Source organism: Aegilops tauschii, chromosome 4 (assembly GCF_002575655.3).
Source record: "Aegilops tauschii subsp. strangulata cultivar AL8/78 chromosome 4, Aet v6.0, whole genome shotgun sequence".
Lineage (NCBI taxonomy): Eukaryota > Viridiplantae > Streptophyta > Magnoliopsida > Poales > Poaceae > Aegilops > Aegilops tauschii.
In genome coordinates, this window is record NC_053038.3 from 29,198,855 (window position 1) to 29,217,164 (window position 18,310).

At 43.1% G+C, this 18,310-nt stretch overlaps 2 protein-coding genes across 2 annotated transcripts; one reads left to right on the plus strand and one right to left on the minus strand.

The window, feature by feature from the left end:
- Positions 1 to 2,956: 2,956 nt before the first annotated feature.
- LOC141021630 (uncharacterized) lies at positions 2,957 to 5,441 on the plus strand. Its single transcript, XM_073497475.1, has 8 exons — positions 2,957 to 3,136; positions 3,354 to 3,419; positions 3,505 to 3,660; positions 3,740 to 3,961; positions 4,033 to 4,525; positions 4,610 to 4,803; positions 5,143 to 5,280; positions 5,373 to 5,441. The coding sequence occupies exons 1-8, from the start codon at positions 2,957 to 2,959 to the stop codon at positions 5,439 to 5,441; spliced, it is 1,518 nt and encodes a 505-aa protein (XP_073353576.1).
- Positions 5,442 to 8,058: 2,617 nt separating this feature from the next.
- LOC123493611 (protein FAR1-RELATED SEQUENCE 5-like) lies at positions 8,059 to 17,325 on the minus strand. The gene is made up of 5 exons (XM_073497476.1): positions 17,248 to 17,325; positions 10,268 to 10,390; positions 9,948 to 10,040; positions 8,224 to 9,868; positions 8,059 to 8,093 (listed from the first exon to the last, which is right to left on the minus strand). The coding sequence occupies exons 1-5, from the start codon at positions 17,323 to 17,325 to the stop codon at positions 8,059 to 8,061; spliced, it is 1,974 nt and encodes a 657-aa protein (XP_073353577.1).
- Between the last annotated feature and the right edge of the window lie 985 nt (positions 17,326 to 18,310).

The following is an 18,310-nucleotide window of genomic DNA, read 5'->3' on the forward strand; positions in this document are numbered from 1 at the left end:
GCGGGCGTCGGTAGCTGCAGATGCGGCGGCGGCTGCGAGGGAGGCCGCCGAGCAGGCGGCGGCGGCGATTCCGCCGGTGGTCCCGCAGGCGGAGGCGGAGGCGTCGGAGTCGTCGGACGAAGACGTCATCGACTGGGAGCGGTTAGCCCAGGTCAGCGACGACGACGACGACGACGGCGGCGGCGGTGACGGCGCGGCGGAGTTCATCGATCTCGCGGCTAGCGACGACGAGTAGGAGTAGTTGTTTATTTTAAAAAAATGTTATAAGTATGAACTATGTATCGTTTAGGTTCGGATAAACTCGTTTCGTTTCGGTAGTGTTGAATGGACTATGTAAAATATCTCTATGTTCAATCTAGTTTGTTCGAATCTTGTTTTAATTTGTCTTCAAAGTTTGTTCAAAAGATTAGCAAAATAATGAACGGTTATTTTGAAAAAATTTGAAAATTTTCCGACCCATGCATAAAAATGTTCACAATATATTAAAAAAAATTCCATCGAATATACATAGCACAGAATAAGGTATGCAATTATCGAAAAATTGTAGCACAAAAAAATCGTGAAAACACATAAAATAAAAAAAACTGAATAAAAAATCAAAAGTGTATCTAAATGTTTATAAACTGGTTTTAGAAATGTTCAGATTTTGTTAAAATATGTGCATATAATAAAGCCCGGTGGATGAAAAAATTGAAATTTTGAAATAAAAAATATAACAAATAAAAACAAAAATAAAATTAAACAGGTGAGATATTTTAATTCATTAACATTTTCTGAAATATTTTTAAATTCATTAACATTTATGAATTAGAGAATATTTTTAAATTCATTAACATATATGAATACGAGAATTTATAAATTCATTAACATTTTCTGAAATATTTTTAAATTCATTAACATATATGAATACGAGAATTTATAAATTCATTAACATTTTCCGAAATATTTTTAAATAGAGAATATTTATAATTCATTAATATTTATGAATCCAAGAATTTTTTAATTCATTAACATTATCAGAAATAGTTTTAAATTCATTAACATTTATGAATTTTCTGGAATATTTTTAAATATTTGTAAACCCAACTTTTTAAATATTTTCCGGAATATCGTAGAAAATCCATACGGACTCGAAACGCGACAACTTTTTGCGTGCGTGCCCTGCAAGGGCACCGTAGCACGTGGAAAAAAATGGGCACGTTTGGCGGATGCGAAGCGGAGACGTGCGACCGAGGGTCCCCTCCGCCCATACCGAAACCACCCCCTTCCACAGCAAGTACCTAAGCGGTTTCACGGAATGCACCCAACTTTTGCCAGCGCGTGTGGGCCCCACCCGGGCACCCCACGGCCAAAATGAACAAAATCCGACAACGAACGCACGTTGCGTCACGTCCGGGCAGTATTTTAGGGGTTTTTGGCCCGGAAAATCGTAGAAAATCCATACGGACTCGAAACGCGACAAATTTTTGCGTGCGTGCCCTGCAAGGGCACTGTAGCACGTGGAAAAAAATGGGCACGTTTGGCGGATGCGAAGCGGAGACGTGCGACCGAGGGTCCCCTCCGCCCATACCGAAACCACCCCCTTCCACAGCAAGTACTTGAGTGGTTTCACGGAATGCACCCAACTTTTGCCAATGCGTGTGGGGCCCCACCCGGGCACCCCACGGCCAAAATGAACGAAATCCGACAACGAACGCACGTTGCGTCACGTCCGGGCAGTATTTGAGGGGTTTTCGGCCCAGAAAATCATAGAAAATCCATACGGACTCGAAACGCGACAAATTTTTGCGTGTGTGCCCTGCAAGGGCACTGTAGCACGTGGAAAAAATGGGCACGTTTGGCGGATGTGAAGCGGAGACGTGCGACCGAGGGTCCCCTCCGCCCCATACCGAACCCAACCCCTTCCACAACAAGTACCTGAGCGGTTTCATGGAATGCACCCAACTTTTGCTAGCGCGTGTGGGGCCCCACCCAGGCACCCCACAGCCAAAATGAACGAAATCCGACAACGAACGCACGTTGCGTCACGTCCGGGCAGTATTTTAGGGGTTTTCGGCCCGGAAAATCGTAGAAAATCCATACGGACTCAAAACGCGACAATTTTTTGTGTGCGTGCCCTGCAAGGGCACTGTAGCACGTGGAAAAAAATTGGGCACATTTGGCTAAGTTAAAAAAATGAGCATACTTGATTAAGTAAAAAAATGTGCACGTTTGGCTAAGTTAACAAAAATTGGTTAAGGTAAATTTTTTTGATACAGTTTAAAAAAATGAGCCTATTTTATTTAGTTAAAAAAATGAGGCCCTCTATGAAAAAAAAACGCCGGCCATCTCGCTAACCGACGCGCATGCGTGCATGGGGCCGTCCCACTAACAACGACGCCGCAATCAGCGCTCGGGCGACGTCGTTAGCCGACGCGCATGCAAATTTTCCTTGTACGTCCAGCCCGTCTTGCCGCCGCCGCGATCTGCACGTGCTGCCGACGTACGCCGCCCGTCGCCCCACACTCCAAACGGCGCCCGCGCCGGCCTGCCCTGGCCTGACCTGTCGCCCTCTATACGCTGTCGGTGCCTCTCCACCGTCGCTCCACCGTCCAAACGCCGTCAGTGCGCCCGCGCCGGCCTGCGTACCCTGACCCGTCGCCCACTATACGCCGCCGGTGCCTCTCCCACCGTCGCCGTCGTGTAAGTTTTTTTTTGTCTGTTTTTTATACGACGAGGCTCATAGCAGTATGATGCTATGTGACAGAAAACTATTTGATGCAGTATGAATATCGACGATGTGATTCCATGTTCTGTTCAAAAGTGGGTTAGCCTAGTTGATAAACTGTCACCAAGTCAGAAATTCCGGTTTTATGAAACGGATATGCAGGGCATGTTTAGAATACCATCGATACAGATGCGTGATTTTTTGCTTCACTTTTTACTCCAAGGTTACAATCCAAGTAGCAAAAAATTCATGGTCAAAGAGAGTTCTAAAAGTACTGCTGGAAGTAAAGTCCTTATTTCACTAAGGCCTGATGATGTGTACTCCATATTTGGTTGGAAAAACAATGGAGTGGATGTTTTTGGGTTTCTTAGTACTGAAGGAGAAAAAGCAACCAAAAAATACCAGTTAGTTTTGTTAGCAAGAAAAATGGTAAGATCATGATTGATGATCTCATAGAAAAGATTGTGAAGAATAAGAGCACTGACGATGACTTTATTCGGATGACATTTCTAGTTCTCTTAGGAACTATAATTGCACCAGTGTCTCATGAATACGTTCCGAAGAAATACTATGCCTTAGTGCAAAATATTAAGTTGATAAGGAGTTCAACTGGAATGCATTCACTTCGCGATTATGTTTGTCGGAGATTGGTAAGCTTCTGCAGGACGGCCATGTTAGGCAGTGGCCCCAGGGGAACCTCGCCCTTTTGCAAGTACGTTGTATTTATTAATTTCAACACTTTTGTTATAAAATGTCACGGAAGAACATGTAATTTAATTAGTTTATGTATTTTGCAGTACCTATATTGGGAGAAGGTGCAACCAATCACCGGTCCAAAATATGATCCGTTGGCATTGTTGAGCCCGCTGATGAGGAACTGGACGGAAGATATGGCTGTGAGAAGAGACAAATACGACTATGAATATGGTCGTGGTGTTGGGATGATAATCCGAGTAATCATGTTTTTTTTACATTTATGAAATAAAATTAAGTGTGCATATGGTATGTATAATTCTCTTGTTGCATTTGTAGATCGATGACAACATTATAGAGGAGTACAGGCTAAAAAAAATTGCAGAAGAAGAAGCTCAAAAAACCAAGAAAGCTAGTAGCAAAAAATCTAACATTACTGGAATGAGGAAAGAGGGCAGTACCTCGGAGGCTTCGAGCCAGAAGCCTACTATGGACCGGATTTTGAGTGAGATGAATGAGCTTCGGAAGGAAATGCTTCGTTTGCCAGAGTTATGCGCACAGGTAACACTTGAGCACATCACTTTAATGTCCATCACTGAATTGAAGAACTAAGATGAAATGTTTTCTTGCAGAGGATGATTGAGAAACTGAACAAAACCGGCGTCTTCTACAAACCCAGTAACCTGGAAGAAGACGAAGAGAATCTGTACGGAGGCATTAATGAGTCTTCAAACGATGGTGGACTTCCGAAAAAAGAGTTTGTATATCAAAAAGATGATTCAGACCGGTTCCGCACACCTTCCAAAATGAATTTGCAAAAGGATGATGACGGCGTTGATGTAACTTCTCGTGGAAACACACCTTTTTACTGCACACCTGAGTACTGGGATAGTTTCAAGGGTGATATGGATGATCCTACCCAAGTACCAGAAGTATCAGATGAAAAAGCCGCCACATCTTTAGGGACGGACGAGATCGCATCGCATGCATCGCTTGGTTCTCAAGGAGTACAAGAGGAAGTGGAGGAGGTTACTGGCAGGCGCAAGCGCAGAGGATCACAACATGTCAAGTCTCCTTATGTGGTCCCTAAACCGAACAAGCGAGCAAAACGTTCTGCGAAAGGAAGTAAGTTTTTTGTGTTTCTAATTGTTCTTGCGTAATAATTATTTATATATTTGCGTTTATAAATATTTGAGTTGTGTGTTACAGAATTTTTCCAAAATGGTGGTGTTAACAAATCTAGTGATGAGTATGATGTGGTGAAAGCGTCCATCAAGTACGTGCGCGCGCATGAGTATTCACAAAAACATGCCAAAACAGAAATTTTCAATGATGGCATGGAAGAAGGTCTCACTGTGCGGAGAGCTTGTCAGATTATTAACCATGAGTGGCTAAGTGGCGACGTAAGTTAATTTCATATATTGTTTTACAATTGATTCAAAAATACCATTGTTAAATCTGACACATTATTTATAGGTAATTAATGCATACTCATCATATTTGGTCGACAAAGTTAATGATGATCGTTTCATGTTGACAACTTGGAGGATACATTGGTTGCTTCACATTAGACCCGGAAAGAAGACCGCCGGTAACGATTATGAAGCAGAGTCGCATAGTAATGGACCCGTGAATAGATGTGAGGACGAGTATTTCAAAAATCAAAGGTAAGTTTGATTGGTTACACGGTACATACATATGATAGTATGTGCTGATTGTGTTTTATGGTCCTTGTGATGCAGACTTATATTCCTCTAAACAAGGAAAACACTCACTGGGTTACTGTTGTCATGCATAGCGGGAAGAGAGAGTTCCAGGTTCTTGACTCGTTGATGACCGGAAAACTTGACAGTGTTACTAGAGAACTCGTTGAGGACCTGGTAGGTTTAACTTTCAAATGTGCATTTGGTAACATTCATTTTCTTTAGTACACTGAATGACATTCTTTCCACCATGTTAATTATATCTTTAGAGAAAACAACTAGCAGAAGATATCCAAGAAGCAAATGCAACCAAGAAGCAAATGCAACCGGAATTGTGAATTATCCAGATGTTTCCAATTGGCCTATTCAAACGTATGACATGCCAAAACAACATGATGGGTGAGTTCTTACTTTGACAGAATGTTGGTCCTGTATATACAGTAAATATTTAATCTTCGTAAATTGTATGCACTAGGAATTCGTGTGGAATATTTCTCCTTCGATGCTTTCAATATTGGGATGGTGACAAATGGACAGGCTTATTTTCACAGGTACGCAAGTAATGTTTGTACTACGATGTACAATGAACGTTGTGCTAACACCACTTTTTTTTCAGAGGTCAATTGATGATTCGAGAGAGGTAATGATAGCGCAACTTATCTTTTCGGAAAGAAACAAGCTTGATGAAGTGAAAAACAAAGTTATTCGGATATCAAAGAAGAAGAAATAGATGCGCCACGGAGGAGTTTTGCATGTGATTGGGTGGTACTGGAGGACTACATTTTTCAAACGCTTTGCGCACTTGCTTATAAATTTTATGTAATAGACATATTTATTGATTTTGCCACTATTTTGTTCCGAAAAGATTATACACTTAATTACATTTTTTATGTCCACATGATATTTTGTTTCATAAATATTATATAATCAGTCTTTTTTTTTGTTTACATGATTTTTTGTTTCCAAATAGTTATATGCGTACTTACCGTTTGTATGTGTACACGATATTTTGTTGAAGAAATATTTAATACTAACTATTTTTTTGACACTAATGTTACGATTACATATATGTAATACAATCTCGTTTATTTTTTGTACACTAAACTATGGTAGCGCATTATTAAAAAAACGCGGCGATTTTGTTTAGAAAAAAAAAATAGTTTACAAAAACAACAATAATGTTTACATTTACATATATGTAATCGTGTCGTCGTTAAGTTTTTGTACAGTAAACTATGGCAGCACACTGCGTGTTATTTTGTTAGCAAAAAGTTGGTTTACAGCACACTAGGTGTTAGTTTAGTTTAGAAAAGCTAAAAAAAATATTTTAGGTAAAAAAATTGCCCGCCCATCCACAACGTGTCTTAGTAAGCCCGTCGTTATCAAGCCCACCGGGCGACTACGACAGGCGTTTCAGAACACGCCGTGTAAACTAGGCCCAACAGGGCAGCATCGACGGGGTACATCGACGGGGTAGTAACCAGAGGAGTTCAATGTGCCGACGGGAGCTGAGTATATAAGCTGGTCGTCGTCCCATTCGGCCGGCGAGGTGGGACTAAACTTGCGTCGGCCGCGGGGCGACGTGGAGACAGCCAGACGCGACATGGGCCGGCCCAAAAAGGCCATGGACGGCGCGGACTTCTCGACGGCTCGACGCGCCGTGGGCCGGCCCAGTTAACCCCTGCTGAGACGACGCGCCAGGGAAACTAACGCTAGTTTAGTCCCACCTCGCCGGCCGAAGGCGACGACGACCAGTTTATATACCCAGCTCCCGTCGGCACATTGAACTCCTCTGGTCTACTACCCCGTCGATGTACCCCGTCGATGCTGCCCTGTTGGGCCTGCTTTCCACGGCGTGCTCTGAAACGTCTGTTGTAGTCGCCTGGTGGGCTTGATAATGATGGGCTTAGTAAGACACGCTGTGGAGACGGGCGGGCATTTTTTTCCCTTTATTTTCTTTTTCAACAATAATTCGCAGAGTACTTCTCTTATTTTAATATATTTGACAGCCGACGGAACTGTAGTAAATACATGCAGAATTCATAATATAAACAATGAATAGTGAATATTTATATCAACAATAATGATGTCTCAACATAACAATTGTCACCACAGTAATTTTATTATAGTGGACAGAAAATAACAAGTCTCAAATAACAACGGTCTGTAGGCAATAATCTTGTTTCACACATATAAAATACTCAACACGAACATAAATTTAACAAATGTTTTTCATATAAATGGAATAGGTAAAACACTTGCATCGTCTTCACTTGAGTCTTCAAGCCCAGTTGTTGCATAGAATAAATAAAAAAAATTGTGAGAATCAATGTACGATAGATGAATCAACGAAACTAACATAAACAAAGTAAAAAGACATACAGTTACATATAAATGGATGCAGTAAAACAGATGCACCGTCCTCACTTCTGTCTTCAAGCCCAGTTGCTGCATAGAATAAACTATGAGAATCAATGTACCGTAAATGAAACAACAAAACTAACATAAACAAAGAATAGACATACTCTTCATTTTTGCTGCATGTGCTCCTGTTATGACCTGAGCCGCTGCATATGCTACATTTTCGTCCAGATTTCTCGTCAAATGCTTTAGGCCTCTTATTTTTTGTCACATCTGGGCCACCCTTACCGCGACCTCTACTGTTCTGCTTAGGTGCGCCCTTCGTCGAAACCTTTACTGGATCACGAACCAGAATATGATCTCGTTTAGGCTCAAATGGATTATTGTTCACGAACCATCGCTGACTATCATCTTCATTTCCCTGAATGTCCTTATTCGCTATAATATCATCCAGAGCTGCCGTCAACTTGTCGAATAAGAAAGGATTACTGCATGCGACATGACATGCTTCTGAAGATTTGATGGTCAACTCACTATATCTAGCTCTGTCCTCACCACTCGACCAACCCCACGCAAACAGATCGCTGGTGCGCTTCACGGGCAGTCCAGCTCGTGCTTTTTTTGAGAATCTTCGCAGGACACAACACTTGGGTATCACAGGTAAGTTCAGTGCATTCAAAACATGAAGAATATGCTTGCAAGGAAGCCCTTTGCGAGTCATACTTCGGCAACTACACTTTATAGTTTCTGCCGAGTTACCTGGCGTATAGTCCACATTAAATCTGTGATCCCTGTTATTCTTCCACGCAACCACAAATCTCTGACTATCGGTCCCTGTCAGTCTATCAATTACCTCAAGCTCCTGTACCTTCTTCATATCTTGTTGCAACATATAAAAGTTTGCCTGCGTGAATGCTTTCGCAGCATACGACTCAATGGCCTGACACTCAGTCACTGTTACTGGAAGAGTCTGTGAGGCCGTGTAGTCATCATAAGCTTCATTCTCACGGAGGCGAACAATACAATTCTCGTAGTGTACAATCATGTCAACGATCGTCATACCATAGTCAAGATGAAGGTGCAGGCTGGAGTTCAGACTCTCACTCCTCTGATTACTGCGCATACCAAGGAAAAACCCACCAGACAAATATGATGCAGCCCAAAGCGTCCTCTTCCTGTACATCCTATGGAGCCATGTTTTCATTCTCTCCGTCTGCCATTTGCGCACAAACGCGGCCCATCTCTCCTCAAAAACCTTATGTGTAGTGGCATAGTACAATAATGCCCTGAACTCCTTCAATGACTTGTGGTTGAGGTGTTTCTGCATATTCTTTTCAATATGCCATGAACATAGACGATGCCACAGATCAGAAAGCACCTTCCTGATAGCCCTTATCATCGCTGCATCTCCATCGGTAATTACAGATTTGGGCCTCTTCTGACAGTTAGCTTTCAAGAACGTGTTAAGCAACCAAACATATGTAGCCTCAGTCTCGTCTGAAACAATGGCGCATGCGAATACCGTAGTGCAACGGTGGTTGTTCAGACCCACAAAAGGGATGAACGGCATTCCATACATGTTCATCTTGTCTGTGCTGTCGAAGACGACAACATCACCATAGTCTAGATAATCCCGGCGTGACTGCGAATCACACCAGAACAGGTTTTGGAGCCTGCCTTCAGCGTCAACTGTGTGCTCAAAGAAGAAGTCTGGATCTCTGTCCTTTCTGGTCAACATGATTCCTATGGCAGTATCAGCATCACCTTGTGCAAGCAATTTCATCTTCTCCCTATAGCACATGTTATACAGCTTTGTCCTCTGAAACGGTGACTTTGCATAGGACCCATACCTGCTAACGACGTTGTCAAAAATGATATGTTTTCTTATCCCAGCTCCAGCCATAGCTAAGATCTCAGCTCTCTCAAATGCTTTGATCTGATTATGAGATCGGAGGAAAGGGACTTCGTCCGGTCGTGCAAGAGTGTGGCTGTGATCATCGAAGAAACTGCTGACATACCAAAGATTAAGCTTTTTATCAAGCTTAACTTTCAAATGGGCTTCGTAGAAGAATCGACTCTCCGGTCTAAGCCTGCGGGTCCGACCTTCCATGGTACAGAACTTGGCCTGTCGTTTTCCTGCGGCGGAACAGAGATACCTCCTCAAGCGCACAGTCCTTGCACGATCCTTTGAACGTTTTAGCGAGTCCTTCCTGATGCTGAACCCACGTTCTCTCGCGTGCTTGTTGTAGAACATGTACACCTCGTCTAATGACCTGAATGTCTTTACCATCACTGACCAATGCCTATCAAGTGACTCTTGCTGATATTCATCATAGCACATGTCAAGGTCAAACTGATCATCATCGCTGTGCTCATCGTTCCCGCTAGGACCATCAACACCTCCCTGCAAAATATGACATATAACCTTGCATGTCAATCTGTTCTTGTATTGTTACTAACCATAAATAATGTAAAGAACTTACTTGGCAACTGCTCCCACTACGAGATGCATCGACCTCGCTCTCGGCATTGTCATCATCTATATTATTACGCTCATTGTCACCATTAGCATTTATCTGTGCACATGTAAAGTAAAATAAGTGGCCATACAATTTTAATGTCAATCATTGCCCTACAATTTTTTCAACATACCTGGCTCATACTATCTGCATAAAATTGTTCATCTATATCATATTCCTCATCGTCATCATTGCCATGTAGTTGTACAAATTTAAAAGGACATGTAAGTGTCAAATAACTAGTTTGTATTCAATATGTTTTGGTCAACATTGAAGGCACTTACATTACCACTGTACGATTCATCCTGACTCATATAGTTGTCTCCGGAAGGTTGGTTCGCATTCAATGACGAGGATCCATTATCGCTACCGGAATCATCACTGGCGTATCCGGTTACTTGCTCCATCTATGCACATACAAATAAGGTGTGAGATCAATGCCAACATTCCACAACATCATCGCGAATACAGTAAATTCGTCAATAGTGACATGACTATGTGGCATGCATACAAATTTGAACATACAAAATCATTATGAGGTCATTAAGAGGTCACTACTCTCCTCTCTAATTTAGCTAAGTAGGGAATCATTTTGCATAAAAAATGCAATGGACAAATCAAAAAGAAAAAAAGAGCCAGAGAACCTACTGTGCGCCGTCGAGGGGTCCTCGCCTGGGGTCGACGCCGATGCACTGCTGCCACCCACGTCGTGGAGGGCGCGTACCAGGACAGAACGTTGACGCGGGAGCGCTGGGCGTTTCACCGGCGACACGGCGTGTGCGTGAATACGGACGCCGTCGGTGCTCGCGACTAGACGGGCACGTCGGGGTCGACGTCGTGACAGCGGTGGACCACGGCGGCGTTGATGCCGCTAGGGTTTCCTAGGCGGGGATGGGGTGTCGGTTTCACGCGACACCGATGACACGGCGCGTGGGTGAGTACGGACGGCGCCCGACGTCGTGACGGCGGTGGACCACGGCGCCGTTGATGCCGCTAGGGTTTCGTACGCGGGGATGGGGTGTCGGGGTGGGGCGTCGTTTTTTTCCTTTCCCGATCGCACTACCGAACTGCACGGTATGTGTACGACGCGGGCGTACGGGCCGGGACGTACACGGGCGGCCGGCCCTACGACGGACGGCGGATACACAAATACATAATTTAGTATGGACAATACTATCCCATCAGCATCTATCTCACTGTCTGGTCTTATCTATCAATACAGAGAAGTCTGGTCTTATCTATCAATACAGCCGGGACTTCTCTGTATTGATAGATAAGACCAGACAGTGAGATAGATGCTGATGGGTGCGGGTGTTGTTGGACCATGGGGTCAGCAGATCATATCCGGTTCAGCACAACCTTGAAGAAAGAATGCGGTGCCAACGTCGGCCATCACGCACGACCGCTTAGCACACCATTTTGGCCCGAGATTAGCTTGGTTGTGGAGTAAGGTCATGGTTCTCATCTTCATTGCTTTAGTATATTACGTATTAATCATGTGTGTTCGTTAATTGCACATGCATAGTACATCGACATTCATGTACTGTTCTTGCAACATTCGTTACTAGCAGATTTGCTGCCAATTTGCTATTGCACCCTTGCAAGAAAGGCATTTCTTATACGAGACTTCCCTTTGGAAAGCGAGCAGGGAGGCTACTCCCCAACGAGGGATGAACTCCTGGTGCCCTCGAAAAATAATAATAACTCCATATAGTTATTTCCAATGTTTTTTGTGCACGTGAAGCTTGTAGTGCAAGCTACATTTCGTTCTTACACTACCCACAGTGGGAGTAACATAGATGGTAACATTACATATATCTAGGCAAAATAGATGATGTGGCAAGTAATTACTGAAGAAAAAGAGACATGTGGTAACATAGCTAATTATTCATAGTACGAGTAACATCACACATACCAAGATAAAATGAGCCTACAATCTAATAAATGAAGTGTTGCATGACACCAGACATATGTTACTCCACATTATAGAGGTAGTAACATAGACTAGTAAAATGAGTCTAAGTTACTCCTCATTGTGTTTAGTCCTGAGCTTACGTTCTCCTTGAGCCAATCCAGTACATCGTCGACATCTTCACCTTGAGCCAATTAATCCGCATGCATGGTCGGCATCCACACATCCCATTCTCGCCAGCAGGAGGATATGCGCCCACTGGCATTGGCAACATCAAGCTAATCCTGCTTGATCATCGAACAACCAGTGCTACGAGAGCCGGATACATGTCGGCATGCCTTTTCATCTTGTTTGCTTTAATAGTCTTGTATGATTGCCACACCTTTTGCCATTTGTAATTACAAAGTTTACTGTAGTGTACTTTTTCGTATTAGGGCGCTCTTAATGCATTGCATCTTAAGCTATATCGTATGCATTAAATATGAACTTAGGATTGTAGTATCTTATTTTATTTTTTGGCGATGATTGTATCTTATTGTTTTACATCCAAAAGATCTATGAGTTAATTTGTTTTAGGAGAGAGAAAGTACTGTCTTGGTTTGGGTGCTAAAAGCTATATATCTAAATTCAGATATGGTAAGTATTTCTTTCCTAGTTAAATAAAATGTCATACTAGATTTATGATTGTAGTATCTTATTATATTTTTTGGCGATGATTGTATCTTATTTTTTTACATCACAAAGATTTATGATTAATTTGTTTTAGGAGAGAGAAAGTACTGTCTTGGTTAACAAAATAGGCCTTCGCCCCGTTTTATAGAGAAAGCAACGGCCCAAATTCAGATATGGTAAGTCTCTCTTTCCTAGTTAAATAGAGTGCCATACTAGATTTTTTTTTCACATTGTCATGATTAAGATATAGTACAACGTGGAGCGCCGGGAGCCAATCTGGACTGCTACCATTGCGCCTGCCATATCGGCGTTCGGTCCTTCCTCAGCAACGACAACATAAAGCGAACGGGGAGGATGGTGGAGGCGCGGGAGTAGGGGCGACAACCGAGCAGATACGAATTGGGGTATTTTTTTTCAGAATCGGAGTTTGACATGGATAATACATAATATTTATCAGAACACATTAGCAGCACCCGTAGCTCAGCAAAAGTATCATGTGGGAATTTTGAAGGATTTGAATTATACATTATTGAGGAACCCTTTGCAAACCTTCCCTTGAAGTTCCTGCATTAGTTCCAGAAATCAATAAGGAAGAGAATTGCTGCTATGATCATCAAGGCCAAAATGCATTGAGCATTGCAGTATCTCTACGTGAGTTGCGTTAGTAATTGCTGGCGTCAACTCGTTGCATAATCCAGTGCATCATCCAAAAAAGACGCCATGAAAAGAAGGAAACGAAAAGAAAACAATGCCACACTTAGTATTGCAGCACTATTTGACGGCTGCTGGTACGGTAGCTGAATATGCACTCTCTGTCAGAGAAGTTAACTGTCGGTGTCATTACGTACTAGCTTACGTTAAGTCGATTGATCAACGTCTAATAATCCCTTGGGTACTTGCAGCTAGGGATGGCTTTGTCGCTCGCGGTCGGCCGTACTGCATCGTCTACCGCTCGACGGCGACATTGCTGATAGAACCTAGCCAGGAGTACTGAGTACACATGTAGAGATACTGTACAGTGCAGTTACTACTTACTTAGTAGAAGTCACTAGGACTAGTTAGTACTTGCACCGTTGCACGCACACTGTCGCCATCGACGACCCATGTGTAACAATGTAAATAGCCTTGGTTTTGCCTCACAAATCTGAAAGTTTAGTGCCGTACGTTCATCACACAAGCATGGGAAGCAATGGAGAAACTGCTGCATGAGCCTTGGATCGACCGTAATTAGCAAGTGAGATAGCACGCAAGAAAGATTTCAGTTGATACTTGAACGTACTTTCCTCTGCAGGTACAACAAAATCATCATATCATATCATAACATACATGAGATCTCGCAAGATACTTGGCACTCAAGCTCTCGCGCCACCTAAGTTTCATCTCCCTATAGCTATATATAGTACTATAGAGCAGCTTGTCAAAACCTAGGCTGGCTATCTCAAGAAACCGACATGTAGACAGGATGTACCATAGAGAACGTACATACGTAATTACAGCTATCAACTGTGAAACGATGCACACAATGTAGGGATGGAGAGGCTCTCGTGTGATTCGTCTGAGGGTTGGTTAGTTTACTTGTGGACGGTGGTATCTTCCCAGATTCCTAGGATTATTGTAGTATCAGCCGACGATTCTTCTCGGAACGTTCTTGGGTTCAAGGTTCGAAGAAATGCTCCATGGGATATAAAATTTATATTTCTATAAAGAAATAGATTGATTCTCTTATAAAAGATAAGATGCATTATTTAATGAAGAATATGATGCACATACAATAGGAATCAACTGTTATAATTCTTCAAACCATATGAGGTCAGCCCAATTGGTGCAGATTAGGTCTACCGTGGTTTTTTTTACAGGTATGAATGAATGTTGAGATAGAGATGCTGGACCTAGAGGCGACGAGTTTTATCGCGGGTTTATGTTGTTCATGTTTGTTTTGCTATTTTCAATCTGATGTGCATTATCAATGTCATCAACTATTAAAATTAAGTCGTTCCTCAAAATAATTTCACAATTCTGAAATTTCGATCCAAACTCTCGTATTATCCAAAATTTGAATACAACGACTATGGCTTGAATGATCAAGGGTTTATCATGCAGTGATACCCTAGTGTGTACAATATTACTTACGGGAGTGTCAGGCTTTGTCGAGCAACATTTTAAGTCATTGTTGTGAAGTATAGAACCATGTGGTAATTAACAATAACTGAAAAGATTCTCAACAATGCGGAACAATAAAGAAGAGAACGCCCAATAGCACCCCGTTTCCCTCCTCAGGGGCGACTCGGGGTGGTGACACAAACCCTAGTGCCACAACCCCTTACTTGGGCAACTGCAAATAGTTGTCACTATTGGCCGTTCTCCCGAAAGGGGCACGTGCGGTCATGTGGTGTTGTGTCGTGGAGGAAGATGTTGGATAATGCAGGCACCACGCATACAACACTGCATGAGTGCTCTCACCGGTGACAATGGTGACTAGATATGGTCGGATCTGGTGGCTCGTTGGTAGAGGATGATGAACTTGGGAGTGGTGGTGCATTGGCTTGCCGGCAGAGGAAGTTTAGCATCATGTTTGGTGGCGGAGTTTTGGTTATGTGGTGCTTTGTCTTGTTGGCGTCAAGATCCAGTGTCCAATAGCAACCATGTGCGGTCATAGAGGTACAGAGCTAAACTTTGCGGTGCGTCTGATCGATGCAATGACCGAGCTTGGGCACCATTTTGTGGCCTCCTGGGATATGTTTCTCCACGTGGTGCGGGTGGTTACATCTTGCAGGGTTATGTCTTTGGATGGATGACAATGGCTACTGGTTAACGGTGGGACTTGACTATTTGTGCATATTCAAGGAGAGTCGGTCACAACCGGCGACGGTTACTCTCAAGGGCATCGTTATACGTCATCTGAGGGGTCGTTTGTGGTGCCACCTCTATCTCCTGTTTGTGCAGTCCATGCTTCGGGTGAAACACTAGACCAATGTCATATGGGGTCAGATGAAGGTGATGCATATGGCATTGTTTCCTGTTGCCCTTCTCGAAGGCCTCAGTATGTTGCATGATCTCAATGGCGAGTTATGTGGTCTACAACTTTAGGGACCTGCGGATGTTCATCATCGTGGATGGGTGATGGCAATGATACTTGCATTGTGGTAACCCGGAGGGGACATATGGTGTCTGCTTTGAAAAATAAATCCCTAATTTATAAATTATGTACAAATGTAAGTCCAAACATTTTATTAAGTAGCTGCGTATAACTTATGTCTTTGGCGGTGTGTAATTTGTTTGATTCAGAAATAAGCAAATATGGACACCAAATCCATTTCATATTTCTAGACCCATCAGATCACTTAAAAGAGCAAAAATGTAAAATAATCGTTGTTTTACAGTTTTGAGTGAAAAACTGACCCGACTACATCCCTCAAAATTGGTTGGCCTGGTTTTTTTGACGAAAACCTTAAAACGAGCATCCAATACCTCACATGTTCAGGATTTGTGGCAAATTTTCAAGTTCCCTTTAAACAAAAAGACAATTAATTAGCAAGCATAAAAAGAAGTCAACTCTCACAAGAACATTTTGAAGTTGTAAATACAATTGTAGTTGCATAGGAAATAAATTTGAAGCCAACTCACCACATGGATGATTTATTTTTGAACCACCAAATGAAGTATCTTTTCGAGGATGGTAAGTTGTGCTGGAAAGGAGTTTACTTTCTCGTAGCTTTTTTGGAAAGCTTCCCAAAACTCAGAGGTGAAAATCCTCTGAGCATCGTAATTTATTTAATAAGGTCAAGATGCATCTCCCTCTAGACATCTCATCCGTCTGAATCCAAATATACAATGAGACTAAAACAACAACAAAAGTCATTAAACACAATACATATCTTACTTTGTTCACTTTTTTTTGGTCCACCACCAGTTTTATCTTAATGATTGTGAACCGTTACACCATACACTCACCACCAGTGCATTGAGTAAAGGGCAACCACGCTAATGATACACTAACATCACTAATCACACTACTGATGACAAGATTGGTGAATGTACAAAGAGTAACAACACAACACTAGCATTAACTTATTTATACTAACTTCTTTTACTTAGTTTTACATAGTTCTGCCAACAAACAATTTTAAAAATACATTTTCCGATGTACTTATCATAGTTATAACATTACATTTCACGACCTATTTAAATAATTACCTTAAATTTAAACAATATTGAAAAGAGAGTCATAATCTAAATTACAATTCTATTTTTAAATTTAACTAAATCTTTTGCACTAAATCATGTGTTTATGTATGTGTGTTCTTGCCTATTTTGTTGAATCTTAAATATCTATTTTTTGTATCTCGTAAATATCTAGTGCATGATTACCTATCTTAGTTGAGAAAATATTAAAAAAATCTAGAGTATACAATGTGTCTACTAGAGGGTTTTTCTAAGAGGGACGGGAGGGAAGTTTCAGGTCCAACCGCCGCCGGCCGACACCGCACTCCAACCCACCTGCCTTCGGCCAAATTTCAGGCGGACAGGCCTGATTCGGGCAGGAGCGCCCGCCTCTCCTCCTGCGACTATCGCTGGCAGACGCCGCCCTCGAACCCCGTTGCCTCCTCCTTCCCCACGTCGGGCTCCCTCTTCCATCGCTTGTCGCCATGGCCACCAAGGCATGACCGCATCACACCTTACCTCGACGGCCCCGGCCTCCCCGGTGCTCCCGTCGTATGCGCACCGCACCGCACCGCACTCCCTCCCCGACCACCCCATGCCTGCCTGGATTTTGCCGGCCAGACGCGTGAAACGAAGAAAAATATGACCACGGGGAATATTCGGTTTTACCTCCTCGAAATAGGCTTTCGCCCCGCTATATAGATACATAGTAGAAAAAGGGTCTAATGTGAAACTCATTAGTCCCGGTTTGGTATTGAACCGGCACTAATGTGACCATTAATACCGGTTCCAACGGCCAGGCGGGCGGCGCTCATTAGTACCGGTTCGTGGCGAACCTTTAGTACCGGTTCGTGCCACGAACCGGTACTAAAGAGGTGGTGGCCTTTAGTACGGGTTGGTGGCTCCAACCGGTATTAAAGGGGGGGTCTTTAGTACCGGTTGGAGCCACCAACCGGTACTAAAGGTGGTGGCCTTTAGTACGGGTTGGTGGCTCCAACCGGTACTAAAGACCCCCCATTTAGTACCGGTTGGAGCCACCAACCGGTACTAAAGGTGGTGTGCTGCCATCCGCAGTGCACAATGTTTAGTCCCACCTCGCTAGTTGAGAGGAGCTCGCACCGGTTTATAAGCCCCGCCGCGGCTACCGTGTCGAGCTCCTCTCTAAGCAGGCCTTTGTGGGCCTATTGCAAGTCTTCTGCCCTGTGGGGCCTACTGGGCCGTACGGGCCTGCATCCTGGCCCAACTAGAGATTGGGTTTCTAGTCGTATGCAGGCCGTGCTGGCCCAGTAGGCTGGCTGTTTTTGCTTTATTTCAAAAATAAAAATAAAAAAAATCCTTACCAACCGGGACTAAAGGTCCCCCAGACCACGGCGCGCCTCGTGCCACGTGATGGGCCTTTGGTCCCGGTTCGTGTTAAACCGGGACTAAAGGGGGGGGCCTTTAGTCCCCACTCTTTAGTACCGGTTCCAGAACCGGTACTAAAGGTCCTTACGAACCGGTACTAAAAGTCGTTTTTCTACTAGTGATATTGCAACCACCCGATACATATGAGAATCCATTGCTGGGGCAAACAGCACAAGCA